Source organism: Ornithorhynchus anatinus, chromosome 18 (assembly GCF_004115215.2).
Source record: "Ornithorhynchus anatinus isolate Pmale09 chromosome 18, mOrnAna1.pri.v4, whole genome shotgun sequence".
Taxonomy (NCBI): domain Eukaryota; kingdom Metazoa; phylum Chordata; class Mammalia; order Monotremata; family Ornithorhynchidae; genus Ornithorhynchus; species Ornithorhynchus anatinus.
This window is the reverse complement of record NC_041745.1, coordinates 2,282,152-2,308,011: the sequence shown is the minus strand read 5'-3', so window position 1 is coordinate 2,308,011 and position 25,860 is coordinate 2,282,152. Positions and strand designations below refer to the sequence as shown.

Genomic DNA, 25,860 nt, shown 5'->3' with positions numbered 1-25,860 from the left:
GGCACTTCTACAATGAAAACAATGGTGACTTCATTCCTATGCTTTCTCTCTAGAGAGAGGGCAAGTGATTTGATCAGTTTTGGCAAGAGGCTGGCCTAGGCGGGGCTTGCTCCTTGTAAGAGAAAACACTGAGGGTTTTTTGGGTTGTTTTTTTCCTTTTTGAAAAACCTCAGCCCATCTAAAATCTGAAAACACAAACGGAAAAGCCCACCACCCCAAAACTGCAATAAGAACACACACCCCTCCCAATCATCGCGCCTGGCTCAGGGAACGGATCGCTGGATTTTGGGTCGGGTGGCTGGAGGAGCAAGAGTACCTTAGCTGACTGTGGCGTTGAGAAATTAAGCCAAGCAGGAACAAAGTCATGCTGCGCCATTTAGGTCCAGTGTCTCTCTTCAGCAGAGGCATCAAACCTCATGGCCAGGAGCTGGGAAAGGAAACCAGTCAAGGAATTCCAGCTTTCGGCCTGCCCTTCACTGGTGGCCAACCGTGGGACAAGAGTACCTTCTCGACCCAACCGAATCCCGTCCCAGCTGTGAAGCCTGACCCAGCAGGGGTAACCTGTGGGGCGAGTTCAGAGTTCTTAAGGGGCAAGCAGCTTGCAGGGTCCAAATCCCCTAAAACAGGAAAGGAAATGCTAGAGCAGAGGGAGCTTCTAGGAAAGATGAGAAACCAGGGCATAAACTATAAGAGAGACTTGGCTGCATACCCCTTGAGCACTTGTAATACTCAACCCCAGCCCCACAGCATTCAGGTAAATATCCTTGTAAATGACTCTTTCCCCTACCCCTGATTTACTTTAATTCCTGTCCACCCCTTGGCCCCCTGTGGGCAGAGATCATGACGCCCACTTCTATTATACCGCACTTTCTCAAGGGCTTAATACAGTGCTCTGAATTCAGTAAGCTCTCAATAAATACCACTGACTGACTGAGAACAATTTCTCCAACAGACGACTGGGATCCTGCTAGTACCAATAGGGTCTAGCCTAGCACAGTTGTCTGTGGGATTACCACACCGAGAGGTAAAGGAAATGATCTGTCTGGAAATCAAGGCCCTACCCAAGAGCTGCTGACCTAGGTACAAGTACCCAATCCGGGCATTCAAACAACCCACCAATCAGTCAGTGGCAATTATCGCGTACTATCTGTATGCAGAGCACTGTCCGAAGCGCTTGGGAGAGTATACTGTAACGGTAAAAGAGACCCAATCCCAGCTCACAACGAGCTTAAGTTCTGAATGCACGGGGCCTACCCAGAGCTCCCGGACCCATTCACATACACAAACTCGTTCTCTCGGGTGGGTGGGGGGGTGGCATACTCACCCCCAGAGAGTCGCCTCTGTGGTCCCGTTCCTCCGCTTCCTTTGTGCTTGGCCCAGCGGGGGATGACCGGGTCCCGGGGTCCGCTACAGGGCCGTGGGCGGCAGCACGTTTTGAGGTGAGGCACAAGCAGCCCACGCTCCGTGCCGACTCGGCCCCCCCTTAGTCGCTCATCTTAAGCTATCCTTGTGCCTCGTGGTATTAAAAAAAAAAGGGGGGGGGGGGAGAGGGGGTTGGGGGAAAACACATAAAAAGCTATCTGCTTACATTTAAAAAAAAAAGGGGGGGGAAGGGGGACAGTCACAACCACGTTCACCTCATTAAACTCCCCTGGGCGAGTGGCACTACGACGCGGCCGACAGTGACATTACGGGAGCGTTCGCCAGGGGTCTGCCTACACCTCTCATTGCCGGGCCATTGCTAGCAAGGTCATGTCCGACAAACAGGCCGGCCCGCCGGTGGCCTGGGAAGTAGTCACCAGGGTGGTACAAAGCGAGGTATGTAGAGACGTTTTCCAATCGGGAGAATTTAAGTGAGAAACTTCCACAAATACCAAACTGTTTAAAACCTCAAACTTAATGTGCTGATGCTGACACCTGCTAAAATCTGTATCTATATATGCATATGTGAACTGGGGTTTGGAGCGGGGAGAAGAGAATTGGAAGGGAAGGGGTGTGTGGGTGGGGTGGGGTGATGTCCTCTAGACCCAAGAAGTCAGGCAATCTTTAAAATAAACAAAACCACACGGGATCTTGATATGCTTTGTACTCCACAGAATACGGTAGTTTTTCGAGGCAGATTTGCCGGCAAAGGGCTTCCGGAGGTGAAAATAATGTCTTCTGACTTTGGCTCGTCACCATTTACAATTGAAAAAAAAAAAATTTCTCAAGTAAGGTTTCCTCCTCTTCTGCTTTATCTGTACTTGCCCCTCTTCAGGACTAGGGTATATGGTTGACAGGAGGCTTGGAGAGTCTTCTGCAGCTGCAGTGAAGAAGAGTTCTCTTTAAAGGCTTTAATCCAAGTCCATCATCCCTCCGTTTATAAAAGCAGCCCGGGAACTAAAACCTCTGCAAAGCAAGATGGAAAATACTCCAGTGATTCAGGTGATAAAGCAAATGAAAATGATAAATGTCCACTTAGAACTCATTACAATAGGATGGCTGGACTATAAAAAAACCATTAAACCATGTAGTGACTGTAAGGCAGTGTGGTCAAAGGAAATAATAAGTGTAAATGGGGTTTCGAGCCTCCTGAATTTTGCTGCTAGCTCAGCCTTTACCTTGCCAGGCCCAGCTTGGATAAATGGCTTTCTTTCCTTTATGGTACCTAAGTTTCCCGATGAGACGTTGCATAATGGAAATCGGAGCGGAGAGCCGGCCCCTTGTTCCTCCACACATCTTTTGCCACTGGTGGAGCCAGAACGTTGGGAAGCTAGAGATCCTCTGCATCTCACCCTGGATATGGTCCTTCTGATGTATTTTAAGAGCCTTGGCTGGAATTTGCAGTTATATTCAACCACGTATATACCATATATATTGCAACCAGTGAGCCCAAATGAGCAACACACAGGCGCTGTAGATTTCATCCTGAAGTACTTTGTTTCAACCAAACTCCGTGGGCTCAAGGGCAGGCTCACCCTGGAGCCACTGCCTCCTGGAGTGGATTATCCGGGCCTCTTTTGGGATGGGCCGGGCCAGACTGAAGGCTATGAAGCTTGGTGTGAATAAGACCGGGCTCAAATACCTCGTCAGTCAATTGACTTGTTGACTTGGGTCCATCTAGCTCCTTGGTTGATTGGCGGAGATGATCTACGACACAGGGAATTTTCTCTTGTGTCTGTCTCTGGGTCTTACTCGTTGTGAGAAAATGTCTGAGTAATACCTCTAAAGGGTGGCTAATCATATTTTCAATTATTATCATCATTATTAATAACTGTGGTATTTGCTCAGTACTTACTATATGCCAAGCACTGGCGCAAATACCAGATAATCAGGTCGGATAGTCCCTATACCACATGGGGCTCACAGTCTAAGTAGGAGGGAGAACAGGTATTGAATCCCCATTTTACAGAAGTGGGAACTGAGGCTCAGAAAAATGAAGTGCCTTGTCCAAAGTCACGCAGGAGACAAGTGGCGGGGTCGGAATTAGAGCCCGGGTCCTCTGACTCCCAGGCCTATGCTTTTTCCACTAGACCACGATACTTTTCACTCCAGATTTGCACATATTTGAGTTGCTCTCAATTCTCCTAAAACGTGCCCTCAATGAACTCCACGTTATGGAAAACTCATGGTACGGCATGTGTGCCTTGATCAATGCTAGGAGCGAGTGTGCACAACCATTTCGTACAGGAAATAAGGTCTCAAATTACCTTCAGGAAGAAATTACAGATGAATCAGATGTGAGGGAAAACAATGCCAACTTGCCTGCAGCTAAACCGATTTATTCATTCTTCGTTATGCAAATGTTGTTTCTTAAAAAGAGCTGAAAGAGTTTCAAGGGAGAATTCACCCACTACAACAGTCCTGGGCCCATTTCCCCCTCTGTAAATCTGAACAGCAGCTTGTTGGTGTGAGATTATATATTACAAAATTAGCTTGGGAGATGGCCCCATCACGGGCCTGGGAGTAAGAAGGACCTGGGTTCTAATATCTGCTCAGCCACTTGTCTGCTGAGTGACTTTGGTCAAGTCACTTCACTTCCCTGGGTCTCAATTCCCTCAACTCTAAAATGGCTATTAGGACTGTGAGTTCCATGTGGGTTACGGACTATGTGCAACCTAATCAGCTTGTATCCACCCTGGCACTTAATATGTGCCTGGCACATAGCAAGCCCTTCGCAAAAACCGCTTAAAAACCAAAACAAAAACCAAAAGACACGGGCTGGAGACCCAAAAGGACAAAGGAAAAAAACGGCTCATGGAAATCCCTGAGCCCGGCAGGATCATTTCAGCTGCAAGGCAGAAGGGATAGGTGGATAACGGGAATAATAATCATTATTATTGTGGTATTTGTTAAGCACTATGTGCCAAGCACTCTTCTAAGTATTGGGGTAGACCCAAGGTAATCAGGTTGGACACTGACCCTGTCCCACATGGGGCTCATAGTCTTTTCCCCCATTTTATAGATGAAGCAACTGAGGCACCAAGAAGTTAAGTGACTTGCCCAATGTCACACAGCAGCTATGTGGCAAAGCTGAGATTAGACCCTGTCCTCTGACTCCCAGGCCTGCACTGTTTCCACCAGGCCACACTGCTTCTCTGCAGGTCCACTGCCCTGGTCAAGTGGTCCTGACGGCCCCTGCCCTGACTTCTGTTGGCAGGCTCTAAAAAGTCCCGGGTGTAAAAAGCACATCAGGGGAGCAGGGACTTTCACCTGCCCGTAACCCATTCGGAGCCCTAATTTGGCCCAAACCCCAGGGCCGCCTTCAGCAGAAATTGGCAACCTCTGGCTCTCCGGGGAGGGCCAGGCAATAGCCACCGAAGCACATTTACATGCCCCGACTGTACCCAGCAGGAGAAGTGGGAAGCACCTGCTCCAGGTGTCTCTGCTGAATTCTTGTACACGAATTGATCATTTCTCTTTAGGTAGAGCAACATGATCAGAGTTTCTGCCTGGGACCTGGAGTTTCAGAAGCTATGGGGCACCACCACTGTCGGTGAGCGACAACAAGAGAAGCTGGGCTTTGGCTTTCTTTAGTTTAAACCTTCAGGACTTACAGCTGGATTTCCACAACCCAGACTGATCCCACCAACAGGAATGTCTCTGTGTCATGGTAATGAGGATACTCATTTCACACCCACAGCTACTAGTTCACTTCCAGCTTTACTGCACTTTTATTAGGGCCAATTATGAATGCCTGAAATACCAGACAATCGAGATTGTGAGAGGCCTGTGTGTACCGAAAAACCAAGGTTTTCCCCCAGGTCCCCCCACCCCCATATTATACTGCGCATTTCTACATCTACTTGTGTGGCTTTCATTTGGACTTGGAGGGTTTTAGAAGTGATGAGTGTCGTGGAAGTTCTCTACCAAAAAAAGGTCTGGCATAAACTTCACCCTCATTATATATAATGAACTTCTTTTTGCCTAATGGTGGGATGAGACGACCAGAGGGTCAGGAACGTGGCAACACCCACTTAGTCATGAATGCCAAAGAGTAAGGATTCAGGTTTCCTGGAATTCATAAGATTTCTCCTCAGACTTCCCACTAGCCCTGGTTCTGGGTTCACTTCCTCCTCTTATGCTACGATTTCAGCTACTGTTTGAATGCAAATGAGAAGCAGTGTGGCCTCGTGGGAAGAACCCGGGCCTGCAAGTCAGAGGACCTGGGTTCTAATCTGCCCACCGCCTGCCGTGTGACTTTGGACGAATCACTTCACTCCTCTGTCCCTCAGTTACCTCGTTTGTAAAACGGTGATTAAATATCTGTTCTCCTACTCAGATTGCGCGTCCCATGTGGGACAGGGACCTTGTCCAACCTGACCAACTTGTATCTACCCCAGGGCTTAGAATGGGGCTTGACAGAGAGTAGGCGTTTAGCGAATCCATTAAAAAATGAAGGCAGGCCCCCCCCTCCAACCTCTTGACATCCAGCTCTGGGATTCCGAGCCTCTTGGAAGTAAGTCTAGTTTGCTGCCTGGTGGCGTAGTTGCTGGCAAGAGAGTCTCGCGTGCCTTTAATGGGATTTCTGACTTGTACAGACACTGCCTTTGTTTGCAGCTGCAGCTGCTATTTACAGAACCTGGTATTATTTCCAACTCTGTCTGAGACTTAACATGCTCAGCGCAATATTTCCCCTCCCCCTCTTGAAAGAGCCAGATGCATGTCAGATTGGTCTATTATTTCCCAGCAATGCTGTAACATATTTTATTTTTTCCGGGGCGGGTGGGGGGGTGGTCGTGAGGAGATAAGGAGGGAGGGAGGTCCCCAAACCACTTCTTCTACTGGTCGTGGCTGCCCCATATTAGTTCCCTCATCCACCACTGTTTAGGCCGTCTGCTTCCACAGCCGGTCTGCACAGGCCTCCTCCAGTTCTGGTACAATGGATGTGCTTTGCTCTAAGCCCACATCTGCTCAATTACCTCCTAGCAAAAACAGCTGTTCCTTGTGTGGTTTACAGATTATGTTTTGCCTCTCACCTCCCTGTCAGTTCTGTCCTTTTGACTTTTCTTTCTTGAGGTGGTTGGTTCCCCCTTAAGTCCTTTCGCTTTCCTGTTTTTTGTTTCTTGAGAAGCTTTTTTTTTCCATTAGGCTTTATTTAAATTTAACTTTTTTTTTTCCCTGCCTTGTTTCTTCCCCAAATTCCACCTAGGAACACCCTCTGACCCTACCGGAGCACTCACTGGTACACATGGAGACATTCTAATTACAAATGGGGGAGGTGGGAGAGATGGGGGAGATTTTTCTCACCCAATAGGCATATATTTAATTATACACAAAGAACATGTTGCCTATGGACATCTTTCCCCTTTCCCTCTTCCTCCTACCTGTAATTTATTTTGGTGCCTTTCTCCGCCTCTTAGATTGTAAGATCACCGAGGGCAGGGCTTGTGTCTACTAATTCCACTGTAATAATAATAATAATAATAATGTTGGCATTTGTTAAGCGCTTACTATGTGCAGAGCACTGTTCTAAGCGCTGGGGTAGACACAGGGGAATCAGGTTGTCCCACATGGGGCTCACAGTCTTAATCCCCATTTTACAGATGAGGGAACTGAGGCACAGAGAAGTTAAGTGACTTGCCCACAGTCACACAGCTGACAAGTGGCAGAGCTGGGATTCGAACTCATGAGCCCTGACTCCAAAGCCCGTGCTCGTTCCACTGCGCCACGCTGCTTCTCTAGGGCTCGGTACAGTGCTCCGCATCCCAGTCGGCGCTCGATCAATACCATCGACTGATGGGGCGGGCCACCCAGATTAAAAAGATGCTGAACCATGGTAAATACCGTAAATGCCCATATACTTGTAATACTAGACATTCACCGTGCAGCAGTTTCCTGTTAGTGGAGGTCACGTAAAAATATCTGATTGGCAATTTAAATCAAAAATCACAACCCCACCCCATCAAGTTCTAAAGGAAGCGCTCCTCGAGGTCATTCTGACTACATCAGTTCCCTCCTCAGGACGGTGGACGTGGCTCCTAGCCAGCCCTCCCCGCTCCCTCGGCCATTCCAGAGAGAGAGAGAGCCGGTTTATTCATTCAACCAGGGCCAGGGGGCCTTCCCTCCCTGGACCAGTACACCTGTTCAGGAGTGGGATCTGAGAACAGGACAAGGGAAGGTTAAATAAAAGGCAGGCAGAACTTGGGCTTTCAGGAGGTTGGGACAAGAAAAAAGAAAAAAAGTTATGGTACTTAAGTGCTGACTATATGCCAAGCACTGTTCTAAGCACTGGGTAGATTCGAAGTTAGGTTGGACACAGTCCTTGTCCCTCATAGTGCTCACAGTCTTAATCCCTATTTTACAGGGTGAGGGTAACTGAGGCCCAGAGAAGTGAAGTGACTTGCCCAAGGTCACACAGAAGACACGTGGCAGAGCCGGGATTAAAACCCACGACCTTCTGACTCCCAGGCCAGTGCTCTATATCCACTAAGCCACGTTACTTCTCCAAGTTGAAGTGAATAGAAACCCTAAGAGCCAATCTCTGTCAGAGCTGCCCTATTTAGGGAAACACTGCTCATCACAAGTGGCAGAGAGGGTGGGAAAAGACACCCTAAAATTCCCCCACCTCGCTTAAATCACACTTCGCCAGAGACACACTTCTGCCGTAGCATTTGGAGGCCGCGGTAGAGGCCAGGGGAAGACTGGGATACTAAGAGACAAATCCAACCGCAGAGATGGGTACTGCAAGGAGCAGATTCCTCCACGTAGAGGAGGGCAATAAATATCCTACAGGCTTGACTGGATGTGGGGCATTCCATATCCCCACCCTGGTTGGGGTTGGAGGAGGGAAGACCATGAGCACTTTTGCTTTATTCACAGAGGGAACAGCACAAAAATGTGCTGCAGTGGAATTAATTTGAATAATCTCTAGCGAACCCTCCACCCAAACACCATCGGAAAGCAATGAATCCTTCTGGAAGGGCAGGAGAAATTTCATCTAATCTGGTGAGGGTTAAAACCTTTGAGGCCTGTCTCTCGGATGAGGTTTCTGGCCAAGCCGGTCTCTCCAAATGCCACGCCTGCTTGAGAATTTGCAAGGACTATCAGCAATTTCCCCAGGAAAGCTGTCAAACCAATAATTTGAACCTCAAGCTGGGAGAGCTGTCTTGGGTTTCTATCGAGTTTCATTTTCTGATCAGTGAGCCCCCTCTTTGCCCTAAACTTCACCTCTTTAGGGTCTCAACCAGAATCATTCAGACAAGAAGCACTCGAAAAAAGCAATCAAGGAACAGGTAATGTTGCCTTGTTCCTAAGGATAGCTGATTTTGCTTGGCATTTTTCCAGATGGCTAAGTGGAGGCGAACTTTTCTTCTCTTCTTCTAAATGTAAAACAGGTTCATTTCCTGCAGATTTCTCTGAGGCGGCAGGTGGGATATGGCCAAATAAGTACCCGGGGAAAAGTGGGCTAGAAGAGCTTTCTGAATACTGCTCCTCATTTCAGATTTTCAAAGTTTGGAGATCTACAACATGATCTCTCTTTCTCCTTTCCCAAGGCAACTCACCCCCCAAAAGAGTTATTTTTCTAAAAAGGAGGAGGAGGGAAGAAGGCATTTGTTAAGCAGTTCCATAACCACTTTTAGTTACTACATTTCTAATCCCTGTTTTCAACAAAATCCCTCAAACCACAAAAGAAAATGTCTCCAAACTTATTAACTCTAAACACTTGTTTGAGGATATCAGTTCCCATTTTTGGTTCTTGGGCCACCCTTAGGTCATCAACCCATTTTGTGTGTGTGTATGGGTGTTGGGAGGGGAGCTTCCTGATAAACAGCGTGATCAAGTGGCAAGGCTTGGGCCTGGGGTTCCAATCCCAGCCCTGCCACTTGCCTGCTGTGTGATCTTGGGTAAGTCACTTAACTTTCTCTGGGCTTCCGTTCCTCATCTGCAAAATGGGGATGAAGATCTGGAGCTCTATGTGGGACAGGGATCACGTCTATCCTGATTTAGTTTAGATCTAGCTAATAGCTTTTATCTAGCTGATTAGCTTGTATTAGCTTGAGAAGCAGCATGGCCTGGTGGAATGAGTCTGGGCCCCGAAGTCAGAGGCCCTGGGTTCTAATCCCAGCTCTGCCGCTTGCCTGCTAAGTGACTTTGGGCGAGTCACTTCTCTTCTTCATACCTCAGTTCCCTCGCCTGTGAAATGGGGATTCAATACCTGTTCTCTCTCCTATTTAAGACTGTGAGCCCCATGTGGGACCTGATGATCTTGCATCTACCCCAGTGATTAGTACAGTGCTTAACAAATACAATTATTATTATTATGATCTGCCCTAGTGCTCAGTACAGTGTCTGGCACACAGAAAGCAATTAACAAATACTATATATTTTTAAAAAACCAACAAACAAAAAACCCACAGACCCAAAAAACTCAAGAGCCGAGGATGACAGGGATTTCGGGATTAAGACTGGTTAGGGCAGAGGCTGACAAGGGAACACCACAGACAGCCAAGACTGTTAACTCTCTGAAGTTGGGTGCTCAGGCTATATCACCTGCCTTCCTTAGCGAGGTTCGAAAATACGCCCCACCACTCATCAGTGATGAGTGTTTAAATCAGCCTGGTGAATGGGTTACCCCTTTGAGCCTGTTTGTAATTATTAAACAGCAGTAGGAGGCGGAGAGGTATTGAGGAGATAAACTCAAACAAATGTACAGATAAACCAGGAGGGGGGGGGAAGTAGGGAGCAGTTGGACAGAGGTCATTTTGTTTGACTAGTGAATGATGCCAACGTTCTTTGAACTCTGTTCAGAGGCCTTAAACCCTTAGCAGCTTCCAAATAAATCAGGCAAAAAGAAGATCCAAATGTGTTGAAATGTGAATTTAACTTCCCTAATTAATGTTTCCTCTTGTGCTACAATTAGGCCTTGAACATAGGAGAGAACCAGCAACAACTGACTGCACTGAATTAATCAATGAATCTGTGCCGCACTATCAGGAACCTTTGTGCTTGGGTCGGGGCTTGCCGATCACCAAAACTCAGCAGCAAAAGGGCGGGGAGAGGGAATCTTCCACAAGGAACCTTACGGTCTGGAGGGGGAGAAAACCGCATTTCCTCCAAGCTTGCCTGGGCTGAATCTCTCTAAACCACTTCTGTCCTTCCCAGAGTTAGCAGGTCCCTCGTCTCGGAACAGCGCCGACCCTCCCCGAGGAGCACTGCTAGGAGCGCGCACCTCTGACTCTCACAATCCCTTCTGTCCTCGGTTTAGAAGAGCTGCGTCACAGTGTCCAAAAACAGGTGAGGTACCCTCAGTTCCCTAAAACAAATCTACCCACGAATCTCTTTCTCTTCTCCTTGCAGTTTTCCTTTCCCTAGCTTTTTTTTATATGCTGCACCACAGAAGCCCCATACTCACATCCCAAAACCCTTCTTAAAGACAATGAGAACAGTTGGGATGGTGGTGTGGAGTGGGGAGAGAAGAGGAGGAGAACACCCTCATGTAAAACATAAGATTCTTTAGTCCATAAAGGCCAAGGCTGAAAAGGGACCAATCTGGAATCTGCAAAGTCATGAAGGCGGCAGGGGAAGGTGAACCCAGAATCCCACGTTGCCAGGACAAAATAAGCGGCGTGGCCTAGTGGATAGAACACGGGCCTGGGAATCAGAAGGTCCTGGGTTCTAATCCCGGATCTGCCACTTGCCCGCTGGGTGACCTTGGGCAAGTCACCTCACTTCTCTGGGCCTCGGTTCCCTCATCTGTAAAATGGGAATGAAGACTGTGAGCCCGATGTGGGACGGGAACTACAGCCAATTTGATTATCTTGTATCGAGCCCAGTGCTTAGAACGGTGTCTGGCAGCCTGTAAACATTTAAATACCACTATTATTATTATTAAAAGAGGAAATCCATCAAAGCTTAAAGATAGTTTATTTGAGACCAGTGAGAGGGGGCATTTCTTAGCCCACAGGAGAAAAAAACATGAGAATTAATTAGCAAAGGAAGTTGTGGAGGCAGGAAGTATCAACAGAAAGGGTTAGATAACTTTATGGAAGGTAAATGCATAAGAAACCTACTGGAGGGAAAAGCCAGGGGGTGTTCAAGAGGCTCAAGTAAGGTTTAGAAAAATTCAGACAATTGGCCCCTGGAGAGTTAGTAGAGGAACTGATTAAATTAGGGATGTTAAACGACACATCAGTTATGAAAATGATGATGATGATGTCAAGGTGGCCAACTTCCACAATCCCCCAGGCATCCTGTGGCATTTCTCATATTCTCCTGACAGATGAGTTCCCTCCACTACTGCAATCCCTCCTGAGTCACTTCAGTCGCGATCTACTCTCCTCATGTGAGCAAGGTTACCCGAAGCGTAAGCCGATCGACTGTATTTATTGAACACTTACTGGGGGTGCAGAGCAATGTACTAAGTGCTGTGTGATGGACTATCCTGATCACACGGTGACACAAAAGCCCCTAGTCTCAGTTCAGCCTTTCACTGGAGGCGACTCTTTTGGAGATGACGGGAAGGAGAGAACCGTACCACTCAGCGATCCAGTGGGTGTGTAAAGAGAACCAAATCCAAAACGCTGCCAAGGTCCTGGGTGATGGAAGAGTCGCAGCACGGGAGAGGGCTGTGGAGAGGCTTTGCCTTGCTTAACTGGAGTTGAGCGCTATGCTGACTCTATTAGTTTCACCCACACGTCTAATAGTCCTCGGTGCAGACTGAGGGGTTAATAGAAATGATTGATTGATTGACTGGTTGACTCATACATTTGCTCCAAAGCAGTTCTGTGGGATAGGAATGGAGGGTGGATGCTAGCAAGATTCTCGATTGCTGCTCGATTAGGAGCGGAGTCTAGGGGAGCCCTCTAAACAATGCCTAATAATAATGTGGTACCTGTTAAGCACGTACTATGTGCCCAGCCCTGCTCTAAGCACTGGGTTAGATACAAAGTAAATGGGTAGGACACAGTCCCTGTCCCACATAGGGCTCACGGTCTTGGTCTCCATTTTAGAGATGAAGTAACTGAGGCCCAGAGAAGTCAAGTGACCCAAGGTCACCCAGCAAACAAATGGCAGGGCCAGGATTAGAACCCAGGTCCTTCTGACCCACAGGCCCGTGCTCTATCCACTAAGCCGCTTCTTCAAAAGCAGGAAGCCAAGAGAGGCTTCGCGGTTACTCTGTGCCAAAAGGGTTGCTCGTCACCCACAGCTCTTGAGCCTCACTTAGACTAAAAGGAAGCACCTCCAACTAGCATTAGTGCCTAACACTTAGAGTGACTGCTGGATCAGGACACATGGGGAGACTGCAATGCCTACAGAAAAACCTTGCAGAGCAGATAAACAGAGCATCTTACTTTGTCATCAAGAATCCAGGTGTGTAGCCAGGGCCTAAAGGAGATGGGGATGGTGCATCTCAGAGGTTGGTGGACTCCCGCCCACATGTGATCTGGACAAATCCAGTCAGTATGAAGTGGGGAGGAGAAGACGACCCTCTGGACTGTAAGCTCGTTGTGGGCAGGGAATGTCTCTTCCAACTCTGCTATACTGCACTCTCCCAAGTGCTTAGTACAGTGCTCTGCATATAGTAAGCACTCAAATACCATTGGAGGACTAACCACACAGCAATCTGGATTGGCTGCAAAAAGAGGACCATTGGGTGGGCTTGGGAGCTCTGGGACCTACTGGGCCCGGGTCTGCAAGACGGGGTGGACTCCCCCGCCAGGAAAATCCCAAGCCGAACGTGCCTCTGGAAGGCTGCTGCCCAGCTTCCTGAGCTACTTCTTAGTTCACTGCCCTGTAACTTTGGCACTTGGGATTTCGCTCCTGCCTTCATTTTTGGGAGTTGCCCCTTCAAGCAGCATGGGAAAACGGACCCAGATGTCCTCAAAACACCGGCTGGCTGGCACCGCCCAGAAGCCTGTGGTATCATCGTATCGTGGCCGCATTATATGTCGGAGCAGTCAATCTTGTAGGGCTCCCTCTGCTCAATGACACTCCCACTACCCAACTACACAACAGTTCACCCCGAGTCACTTCCAGAAAAGCAGTCATCTATTCCAAGATAGCCAGCGCTCAAACAAAATTTTTTTTTTAAAAAAAGGAAGCCTTTACCAAGTCACTCGAAAGTAAAATAATGGAACTACATTTCCCGGATTACGTAAAGGCAGGGGAATATGGTGATCTTTGGACTGCAGGGGGGCTGTTTGGCTTTGAGGGTCAAATACCGGGAGGTCTCTTTTCCCCCTCTGCTACAGGTTCCCCCCAGCCCCAACTCCCCTGATGACAGACTCCCACCCCAACTCCCCCCCTGCACCGTCCTCACCACCCTCACTTTCCCGGTGCTCCCTTTTCCTTGCCCTTCTCCTTTCAAGGTTTCCATGGAATATTCCGGTTCTACTCAGGACGGGGGAGTAAGTCCCAGTTGTAGGGCAATGAGCACACTCAGCAGTGGGCGGAAGAGGAGAGGTATTGAGATAAGCCATTAAACAAACTAAAACAGAGAGATAAGAGTTAGATGGGGCACATGGACACCTGACCGGTGGTATTTTCATTGTGAACAAAGCCAGCATCTGTTGAGCCCTTGCTTTCTCCCTAAGGGAGGGACATGGCAGACCAGATTGATGAGTCAACACCACCTCCTTCCACAGTTCACTCTGTGGAAGGGAGTGGGTGATTATTATTATTTTTTTAATGGTATTTGTTAAGCTCTTACTGTAAGCCAGGCACTCTTCTAAGCACTGGAGTAGATATAGGCTAATCAGGCGGGACACGGTCCGTGTGTCCCACGTGGGGCTCTGAGGCTCGATCCCCATTTTACAGGTGTGGTAACTGAGGCCCAGAGAAGTGAAGTGACTTGCCCAAGGTCACACAGCCGACATGTGGCAGAGCCTGGATTAGAACCCATAACCTTCTGACTCCTGGGCCTGTGCTCTATCCACTATGCCACGCTGCTTCACCCCATGTACTTATACTGTACCTACCCCAGTGCTGAGCAGACAGTAAACACTTAGCAAATATCAACATTATTATTATCCTCATCTAAACGAAAAGCAATCAGGAGGGACTGATTGGGACTGGGCCATGTAGGATGTCTAAAGCTCTCGAATCCCCACCACTGAGCAACCTGCTCTGGTGACACTGAAGCCCCACCTCTTACCGAAGTACTTAAAAGAAAAATAATTGTATTTGCTAAGTGCTTACTCTGTGACTGGGACTGGAGTAGAAGAGATAATTGGGTCGGACACAGTCCTTGCCCGACACGGGACTCGCAGTCTAAATAGGAGGGAGAACAGATACCGAGCCCCGATTTTACAGACGAGGAAACTGAGGTGTAAGAAGTAACTTGCCCAATGTCCCACAGCAGGGATATGGCACAGCTGGGGTCAGAACCCAGGTCCTCTGACTGCCAGGCCTGGGGTCTTTCTACTAAGCCATGATGCTTCTCATTGCTTTTGCCCAGCCAGGCTACACGGAAGGAGGGGGAGGAGAAGGGCTGGGGGAGGTGAGAGAAGGAAGCTGAGGCGCTGACCGTCCTTTACCAGACCATCCCAGCCCTGCCCTCCAGAAACTGCCTCAGTTTACAGGGGGTGAGGCTTCAAATCCGCCAGGGCAGGGGACGTTCTGGGAGGGGATGGGGTTTGGGTATTGCATCTCTCTTCCAAAGTGGGCGAGGAAGAGAAGCCCTTGGAGCCCGGGCTTCCGTGACAAATCAGATTTACAGAGCCTCAGACTTCATCGCCCCCGCCCCACCCACCTAACAATGATCTCCAGAGAAGATCCACTGGAGGAATTTCTTCTGGAGTAAGAAATTAGATTGTTCTTGCTTCACAGAGACATCTAATGGGCCTGTCATTTTCTGCATGTATAACTTTGTTACTCCTTGACCAATCATGGTAACCCTCCACATTAAATGGGTGGGGAAACACATTCCGTGGTTCGTGATCTCAGGGAACTTTTCCACAACCCTCTACTTATAAGGTAAGGCGGTCAGATTAGTCACAGGCTCCTGGAAAGCTAAAAGGTAGAACAACACTGGCACGCCAAACCCTGGGACCGACGGGCCAGTTCGGTTTGAGCACAGAGTTGTGCTATCTTTGAGGCGGATTTGTAATTTGTATTGTTTCCAGTCAGTTCTCCTATAATGCGCCTTTTCACTATGCTGCCTGGATAGAAGGCTATCCAAAGGTTGGCGCTGGTGAGGGGTAACAGGAGTCAGTCACATTTATCGAGCGCTTACTGTGTGCAGAGCACTGTACCGGGAGCTTGGGAGAGTACAATATAACGATATCAGACACATTCCTTGCCCGCGATGAGCTTACAGTCGAGAGGGTGTAAGTTCGGGGCAGGCGGGAGGTGGTGGAAGCGTAACTCCCGCATTATAGATTTGAGGGTAGCAGACCGGACACGGCCTTGGCCCAGAGAGAGCCATCGACTACAGACATCAGACGGGTGGACTTCAACCTTGCCAGTGCCTAAGGTTATGACTGACGCTGAGAGTCATTTTGGCATGTTGGGAGAAGCATTAGTCTTTCGGAGAGCTGGCGGAGTTGCGTGCATTCCAGGAATGTTCTCGTCACTTACAAGGCAAGACATAAATGGTCTCCTAGTTGCCCAAGTTTACATGAGTCCCCAAATGCCTACTGTAATAATAGTAATACCGAAAACTGCGGTATTTGTGAAGTGCCTGCTATGTGCCAGACATTGCACTAAGCGCTGGGGTGGATACAAGCAAATCGGGTGGGACACAGTCCCCGTCCCACGTGGGGCTCACGGTCTCACTCCCCATTTTTACAGATGAGGGGACCGAGGCCCAGAGAAGTGAAGTGACTTGCCCAAGGTCACATGGCGGAATAGTGGTGGAGCTGGAGCCTGGGCTTGGAAGTCAGAGGTCATGGGTTTTAATCCCGGTTCTGCCACTTAGCTGTGTGACCTTGGGCAAGTCACTTCACTTCTCTGGGCCTTGGTTCCCTCATCTGTAAAATGGGGATTAAGACAGTTAGCCCCTTGTAGGACAGGGACTGGGTCCAACCCAATTCGCTTGTATCTGCCCCAGCACTTTGAACAGTGCCTGGCACACAGTAGGCACTTAAGAGATGCCATTATTATTGTTATTATTAAATGTTTGTGCAAATTCTTCCACTCCATTACAAACATTTATGTTTAGAAAAACACAGAATCCTCAATGATCGGTGCCTGGTTCCCCTTCAGACAGATTATAATTTTCAAAATGTGGTTACCGATACACACTCTAAAGTGAAAACCAGCCAACGCGAGCAAATTATAATGGTCAGTGGGTCGCCTGAAGCCCAGTCAGTAAAACGAAAGGATTATCTGGACATTGCCTTCCGTGAGTCTTATGTTACCAACAATAAGTGTTTGACGAGAACTGCATATTAGACATAAAAAGAAAGCTTTCTTTTTAAAGCACACTTGGAGACAGATGGCAACTTACATTACCTTCACAATACACTCTCATGACTTAGTGCTCCAAGAATTATGTCCCAGAAGGACTGCAGGAATTCCAGAATGTTATGGAGAATGGACAGTACTCTTAGAAATCTATTTTAAACACATATTACTCAAAGGACTCTGCAACACACCCTAGAAATGCTCAAGAAAACCCATTAACCCATCCCTCGACAAATATGTAAAAATCTTTTCGGCTCTGCCAAAATTACAACTCGCTTCACAAATACGAATGTGCTAGGTTCAGATCAGAAGATGTATTAAAGCATCAAAAACCTTAACTCCGATGGCATACTGAGTTTTAAGTTAAACAGGAAAGACTTTTCAAATCAATTCACATTCTACTTGTGAAGTGCAAATGACTTTGGAGTTCTCCTTTTTGCATGTCAGGGCAACAACTCAAACCTCAGTAATTTTTTTTTTTCTGAAGGGGGGGAGTTTGGTTTTTTCCCCTCCACCAAGCAAAATATGTACAGTACAGTACAGAAACAGTACCCACAACACTCAAAGCAAACAACTTAGTAAAACGACCGGAGCTCTTATCAAAACTTTTAGCTTCAGTGACTCAAGGCCAGATCCTATCTCCCAGTAAGTAGGGTACTTTACCTCCACTCCAGAAAGAAAAGCAACTGAGTTTCCTGACTTCACTTTTTGTGTGGCAGAGCCCACTAGGTAAAATTCCAAGTGTGTTTTTGTCTGTTTCGCCCTCACGTTTTTTACTGGAAATTTCCCCTCAAGAGTCTAAAAGATTATACGCGGGTTCAACTGCACTTGAAAGTTTTATATATTCTCATATTGTGGATAGGGAAAGTAGCACAGAAAGGCTTTGGGGGAAAAAAAACCAAATCTCCATTTCTGAGTAAAGGATAACTACGTGGAACACTTTTGGAGGCCTTTTGGAGAAGTCACGGAGTAGAAAAGATTTAGCAGGAGGCTGAACAGGAGGTCACCTGATGGGGAAATACAGGTTACTCCCTTACATCAGAGGTTCTTCGAAGGCAAGTTGCCAGCTATATCCCAGAGTAACTCAGAAGGAGAGTCCCACTTTGCTTAAACTGGTGTACAACCCGCCTGTAGAGAAGGACTATCTTAAAATGAAATATGATCACCGGTAACTCCAACACATAAGCTCGCAGTGGGTAAGGAATGTGTCTGTTTACTGTTATACTGTATTCTCCCAAGCACTTGGTAGAGGGGCTCTGCACACAGTAAGCAATCAGTAAATATGATTGACTGAACGGAGATGATCAGAAAGATAAAAATTAAAAAAAGGAAAATAAAAACCCCTCAAGACCCTGAAAGTTTGGCTCACGTTTTTTCCAGAGAGAGAAGCCACCTAGTTGTGTCTGCAGGTTTAGGGGGAATGTAAAATGTGTTCATGTTCAGATGTCGGAAAAACTGTCTGAAGCTCTGATCTCCAGGCTCCAGAGTGGGTGATGATTCAGGAAGCGGCCACTGAGGGGGGAGATTGCAGGGGTCAGGTCGGAAAGGAAAACTCCAACCCTTCCTCAGAAAACATCAACATTCCACATACCCGCAATTCCAATGGAAGGGAAAAGCTACAAGCTAAGGGAAATAGCTCACCATAAATTTTAGGTTCTTAATACCCTCCTGGCTGAATGTTTTACTTTCAGAAATTCAGGGGTTTAATCCGTTTTTCATTAAGACTCAGCAAGAACTGGAACCCGCCAGCACCGTGGCCTTCCTTTAATGCTACCTAGTGGAGGTGATCGCTGCCTCAATTCCCTTCCCACCAAATCCGCCACAAAACAACACTCGCTTAAAAACCGGCTGCCCCAATGGGAGACTGGTCCAGCCTGGCCACTTCTCTGTGCCTTTTCCGTCAGTCAATTCTTAAAAACGGCACCTTAGAGGCAAGTACAAGTTTGGGAGTCCAAAACATTAAGGTGACTCACTTAAAAGTCTTCAGAAAGTTTAAGAAATGCAAAATTCTCCTTGTAAACGCTAACTGGTGGACAGGCTTCTGCCCACCTATTAAGTGATAAAACTCGAGAGTCCAGTGCCTGAACGCATTACACGCATGTAGTATCAAATTGTTGGCGCTGTGAATTTTTAATATTCTTGATGTTATAATAATGACGACGGTCTTCTAAGCACCAGGGTAGATGTTTAAGGTAATCAGATGGGACATGTTCCCAAGTTTCTTCTGCTGCTCAAGGTCTGAGAGGAAGAACAGGTGTTCTTTGCCCATTTTACAGATGAGGAAACTGATGCACAGAATTAGAGTTCAGGGCCTCTGACTCCCAGCCATGTGATCTTTCTACTATGTTTCCTCTAGACTGTAAGCTCCTTGCGGATGAGTAACTAATCTACCACGTCTGTCGAATAGTCCTCTCCCAAGCACTTACTGCAGTGCTCTGCACACAATAAGCACGCAATGATTTATTTGACTGATCGACTACAATGTCATCATGACCCGACGGGCGAGTTTTAAAAAATTCCTTAAAGCACATCATCTTAAAACTTCTATCCATCTCCCAGTCGAGTTTCTCACCAGAAACATTCCACTCAAGTTGTGGTAATCAGGTTATATACCGCTTTTTCCTTACTATTCTCAGCCTCTGATGTCTCTATTCTAAAGCGGATTTTTAATTTTGAAAATAACTGATCCAAAAGATCGTTGACCCGGTTTTCTCGGGACTCAGCATTCATTTCTATCCAAAAGTTACTTCTGCTCGTAACAGACATATGGAGAAAGACGATCGGTCCCGTCACAGTGACCGTAATGTATAATCATAAACTAATGTCCCAAGCCAACTGCGTGGGTGCAAGCAAACATCTGGAAAAAAAAAATAGGTCACTATATGCAATAAAGCTAAATAAAAGGAAACAACCAAACTGATCAAATATCCAGATCATCCTCATAGGAGGATGTTCAAACATATGTATTGAGTGCTTACCGTGTGCAAAGCCCTGTACTAAGCGCTTGGGAGAGTACAATATAGCAACAAACAGACACAGTCCTGCCCACCAAGAGTTCACAGTCCAGAGGGAGAATGTGGGTATATTTATAAAGAGAACATCGCCCAAGCACCTGTAAGCCTGTGTTTACCTCCAGCCACCCCCCCCCCCCCACCGGACATTTTTAAAGCACCTCTCTTAAATGCTTTCAAAGGTGATGAAGAGTGAACACTGGAAAAGGACATAATTCCACCCAAATAAGGCTGCAGGCCACTTGATTATTCCCAGAAAATATGTGGAGTACCCTGAGCAGATGGTTTGCCAATGCTCCTCAGCAGCAAGTTGGCTTTCTTGCTCACCTTCTCCTGAGCTGAAGTACCCAAAGTGGGTCTTTTCCAGCCCCCACTTCCTACCCCCAGCTCCCCTACCTGGGCCCGCAACTTTAAAAGAGGTGACAAATTCCCCTGCACATGGAGACCAATTCTCCTGTGGAAAAACAATCTCATAAGGGAATCTCCAAGAGGAAACTTCCTAAGCACCCGTAAAAATCTTATATCCTAATTTAGTACTCGCTCAGAAAAATAGTCACCTTGAGTAATGGAATGCTTTGTTTGACGACTGAAGTACTAGTATTTATTAAGCGCTAACTGGTTGTAGAACCTTGTACTCCGCGCTGGGAAAGAGTTCATTCATTCAATAGTATTTATTGAGCGCTTACTATGTGCAGAGCACTGTACTAAGCACTTGGAATGAACAAGTCGGCAACAGATAGAGACAGTCCCTGCCGTTTGACGGGCTTACAGTGCGCGGGAGGGAACTAGACCCGGACCCCGCCCCTCGAAGGACTCACAATCTGAGCTACACAGTTCCCAGAAGGGTCCAGAAAAATGATACATTCATTCCTCAAGCTTCTTCGTCCGAACCACTGCAGGTCATGTGGATTAACAGTACCATGCTTTCTGGTTTTCCCCTCCTCCATACGTTTAACTCACCAGTACAACAACAAAAAAAAACCCCAGTGTTCAGAAAGTATGCCGTGAAATGGGATCCGTTTCTCAATGCCGATATCCTATCTGAAGTCACGGCACTTTAAAGGAAGGCACGGCAAAAGTAGCTATAACAGAGAAAAAAGGCTTCGAATGAGGACTGTGTGACCAATCCCTCAAAAGCAGAGTATACTGCCAAATATCCCCTAGACTCTAAACGAGCTGCGGGTGTGGAAAGTGTCTTGTCTTCTCCCAAGCGATTAGTATAGCACTCTGCACAGAGAAAGCACTCCATCAATATGATTGATGGATTGATTGATCTACTTACTGATACTAGCCTCCCTGCAGGTCACACGAGGCTTGATCTAGGGGTGGGCTTCTTGCAGAAGACCACTCGAGTCTACCCTGCCCGGGCTACGACCCCAGAGGTGTCACATCAACTGAATGGGGTTTGGGTGGGCCTGGCCCACTCCCCTCTTTGGGCCCCCTTTCTCAGCCGGGTTGGGCCAGGAGGTGACTGCCCGGTGACTGGAGCATCAAACTGAAGCTACCGATCCCAACGGCTCGTTGGGGACCCCATTCGCGAATGGAATGGGCCAGGGTGCTGCCTTGTGTGTGCCTCGGCTTGGGAGAGTACAAAAGTTAGTTGGTAGACACGTTCTCTGCCCAGGACGAGCACATATGTGCAGTTGTCACCCAGTGTCGCTGGGATCTGTAGTTTCGGGGAGTGACTTCTAACAATAAATCTGGTACTTGTTCAGCACTTGCTCTGTGCCAAGCACTCTACTTGGAGTAGACACAAGATCAAGAGGCCCCAGCTGGTGCTCACAGTCTAAGTAGGAGGAAGGGCAGGTATTGAATCCCCATTTAGCAGAAGGAGGCACAGAAGCGAGGTGACTTGCCCAAGTTTGCGAGCAGACAAGTGGCAGGGCCAGCATTAGAACCCAGGTCCTCGGACTTCCAGGCTTGGGCTCTATCCATTAGACCACGCTGCTTCTCACTCATGTAAAGCAGGCACCCTCTATACACGACTCCAAAATTGCTGCAGGATTGGCTTACTCACAGTAATAAGAATAATTATTATTATGGTATTTGTTAAGTACTTACTATGTGCCAGACACTACAAGTTCCTGGGGCACTGACCATCTCTTCCGGTCTAAGCTAGTGCTCATTCTCATTCCAGCTTTCGTTCTATAATTATCTGTATTAAAGCCTGTCTCCCCCTCTAGACTGAAAGCTCGCTGGGGGCAGAGAAAGTGTCTACCATCTCTGTTAGGTGCTACCCTCTCCCAAGTGCTTAGTACAGCGCCCTAAGCGCTCAATAAATACCACCGAGGGTGAGGGTAAGAAAGAAAACAACCGTTGTAAATTAAGCCTGAAATTTGGAGAATGGAGCAATACCATCTGACCACAAAGTCTTCAAGAATGAGCTGTGAAAATAGGACTGTCAAAAGCGAGTGAACCACCAGCTTCATCATATGAATCGCTTGGATGTACTTTCAACCCTCAAACACTGAAATATTACTAAAGAGTGTGAATTTCGGTGAGCTCATAACAAAACTGCAGCTCCTTCGCTCCTTTCGCTTTAATATTTGTCTTAGAAAAACACCAAGATGCTCGATCACCAAAAAATTTCAGAGAAATACGCCTAAGTAATTTAGGCACCTCCTTCCCATTTCCAGATTGACTTCTAAATTCCTAAAGGGAAAAAAGTAAGGCCAAGTCCTTCGCTGCATCTCATTTTAGGGTGTCTTTTTCGATGTTGGAAAAGTTTACTCATCTCACACAAACTTCGTCTCATCACTCTAAGTCATCTCTTTCAGACAGACTTGATGTTCGGGTTAGGAATACTTTTTTTTAAACCCGTCAAGACGGCAGGACTCCTTCTTAGCCGTCTTCCAAAAAGAAAATCCTTTGCATTTCCACATCTTTGGGACTTCCTGATACAATCTAGGGAATCAGGAGGTAGCGGGAACTGGCACTTGGGTTGAAGTGGCACATTCCCCCAGTTTGGGATTCACGTCTCCTCAGTGGCATTCTGTCGCTCGAATCCCCGCTCCTTTCCAGGACCGTTAAAGGGATCTGAAGTGGATCAGACAGGAAGATCTGAAAATCTCCCGAAGCCACTGGAAAGCCCGGATCTTCGGTTTGCTTCGGGACAAGTCTCGGGGCCCAAAGCCGTCCAGTACGCCTCCCCAGCCCAATAGGTGTTTTGCAAAGTGCGACACCCTCCCTCTTTCATGAAAAACAGGGGGACGCTGAAGAGCAAGCGAACAGCATGCAGCCTTCTGGAGACTTTCGAGGTCAACAAGAAAACTTAACCCAACGTGTGGCTGCCTCAAGATAAGACAGGAAAAAAAAAACACCCAAAAAACACCAACCACCACCATCCCCCAGAAAAAAAACAAACACCACCATCAGCGTGAGGCCTATGGACTCAAAGCAATTATTTTCAGCTCTTCCCAGGGAAGAGCTACACTGGGGGGGGGGGGGGAATTATTATTATCATTAATCATTTTTATGGAGTGCTTACCATGTGCCCAGCACTGTACTAAGCGCTTGAGACAGCATGATCTAACATAAAACATAACTGAGAGGCACTTCTCCCCGCTCCACCACTTGTACGCTGCGTGACCTTGGGCACGCTGCTTGAACTTTTCTGTGCCTCAGTTCCCTCACTTGTAAAATGGGGATGGAGGCCGGGAGCCCCACGTGGGACAACCCCATTACCTTGTATCTAACCCCAGCGCTTAGAACAGTGCTCGGCACATAGTAAGCGCTTAACAAATACTATTACTATTATTATTACTCCAGCGCTTAGAACAGTGCTCGGCACAGAGTAAGCCCTTCAATACCATCATTACTATATCTAGGATTCTATTTATTTTGGTGGTATTGATGCCTGACTACTTGTTTTGTTGTCTGTCTCCCCCTTTTAGACTGTCAGCCTGTCGTTGGGCAGGGATTGTTTCTCTCCGTTGCCGAACTGTCCACTCCAAGCGCTTAGGACGGTGCTCTGCATACAGTAAGTGCTCAATAAATATGACAATGAATGAATGATCTGCCCATTTATAAAAAAATAAAGGAGGTAGGGGTTATTTTTGGGTTCCGGACCCTTCTCCCAGAAAGGGGAGGGGAAGGAAAAAGGGGGTGCGTTTTGAGAGGGCAGGACAACAGGGGCTTCTATTTTTGAGGGGCAAAAGGCTGCGGGGTGGGGGGGGGGCTGATAATCCCAGTGACGGTATTTTAAGTGTTTACTACGCGCCGAGCACTGTTCTGAGCGCCGGGGGAGACGCAAGAGAAGCAGGCCGTCCTACGTGGGGCTCCCCGTCTTCACCCCCATTTTACAGGTGAGGTTAACCGAGGCACAGAGAAGCGAAGTGACTTGCCCAAGGTCACCTGGCTGACAAGCGGCGTTTCGGGAGGGCAGGCCAACAGGGGTGAGAGGGACTTCCATTTTTGAGGGGGAAAAGGCGGGGGGGGGGCGGTGATGCCAATGGTGTCCATTCCTAGCGCTTAGCAGAGTGCTCTGCACCTCGTAAGCGCTCAATAAATAGTCCCGAAGGAATGAATGGTATTTAAGGGCTGGCCGTGTGCCGGGCACTGTTGTGAGCGTCGGGGGAGACGGGAGAGAGGTGGGTGGTCCCACGTGGGGCTCCCCGTCTTCACCCCCATTTTAGGGAGGAGGGAAGGAGGGGGGAGGCGGCGGGACGAAAGTGAGCCAGCAGGGAAGGGGAGGGCGGGAGGCGCCGGTCCTTCGGGGTGCGGGCTCCTTCGGGGTGCGGGGCGGCGGGGGTTTAGGAAGACGGGCCGCCCCGGACTCCGGATCCCTCCCCGCCCGTCCTCCCGTCCGCCCCGACACCATAACAAAGCTCTGCCCAAAATGGCGGCCCGCCCCGGCCCGGCCCGGCCCGGCCCGGACACACACCCCCACCCAGGGACCCCCAGGGACATACACACAGACCCCCCCAGGGACCCCCAGGGACAACCAGAGACCCTCACAGAGACACACAGACGCCCCCAGAGACACACAGACACCCCCAGAGACCCCCACAGACACACACAGAGACCCTCACAGACACACACTGACACCCCCAGAGACACAGAGACCCTCACAGAGACACCCAGACCCCCCCCCAGAGACACACACAGACCCCCAGAGACCCCCAGACACCCAGAGACACACACACAGACCCCCAGAGAGACCCCCAGACACCCCCAGAGACGCTCAGAGGCCCCCACAGAGACACACAGAGACACAGAGACCCCCTCAGAGACCCCCACGGAGACACCCAGACACCCAGAGACACACACACAGACCCCCACAGAGACACACATACACACCCAGAGGCACACAGACACATACACACACAGACAACCACCCCCCTCAGACTCCCACAGAGAGACAGGCAGAGACACCCAGAGACACACACGGGCACCCAAAGAGACACAGAGGGGCACCCAAAGAGACCCCCAGGCACACACCCAGGCACCCAAAGGGACACCCAGACACCCACAGAGACACCCAGAGAAACTCAGAACCCCCCCCCCCAGAGAGACCCAGAGCGTGCGGGCAAGGGTGGTCCCGGAGCAGACCCCGCGGGCCGACGGCGACGGAGGGAACAAGGACCAGCCGGCGACGGCCTCGCCCCCTTCGTTCCTCCTCCCGTTCCTCCCCGGGCAGAGCCCCCTCCACACTTGGCAGGGAGCTTTCCCCGCCCTTAACGACCTAATTGCCCCGAGCCGGGGGGGGGGGAGGGGGCAAATAATTCTTTAAAAAGAAAGAGGCCCAAGGGTGGTCGTCGTGGCCCCTGCCCGGGCCCGGGCCTACCTCGTCCGGGGGCCACCCCGGGGTCGGCGACGGCTTTCTCCGATCCGGTGGGGAGGGAAGGACGTCCGGCCCCCCCCCACGGAGGCGAGGGAGTCTCTGTCCACCGTCCGGGCCCGTGTCCTCCTCCTCCGGGGGCACGGACAGGGGGCAGATCCGTCCGTCGTCCGTCCGTCCTCCTCGGCCCGGGCCTCTCCTAAGTGTTTGTTGCTGTTTCTCCCCCGCGCACGCGCCCCGACA

At 48.7% G+C, this 25,860-nt stretch overlaps 1 protein-coding gene across 1 annotated transcript in view; it reads right to left on the bottom strand.

The window, feature by feature from the left end:
- Window positions 1-25,860, bottom strand: part of GPBP1L1 (GC-rich promoter binding protein 1 like 1) — a 39,376-nt gene extending 13,516 nt beyond the window's left edge. The window contains exons 1-3 of the mRNA XM_029046495.2: window positions 25,624-25,860; window positions 1,325-2,388; window positions 317-427 (exon numbers count right to left, since the gene is read on the bottom strand). Of these exons, the coding sequence (XP_028902328.1) occupies window positions 317-376 (60 nt within the window). The 5' untranslated portion in view covers window positions 377-427; window positions 1,325-2,388; window positions 25,624-25,860. The remainder of the gene's footprint in view (window positions 1-316; window positions 428-1,324; window positions 2,389-25,623) is intronic.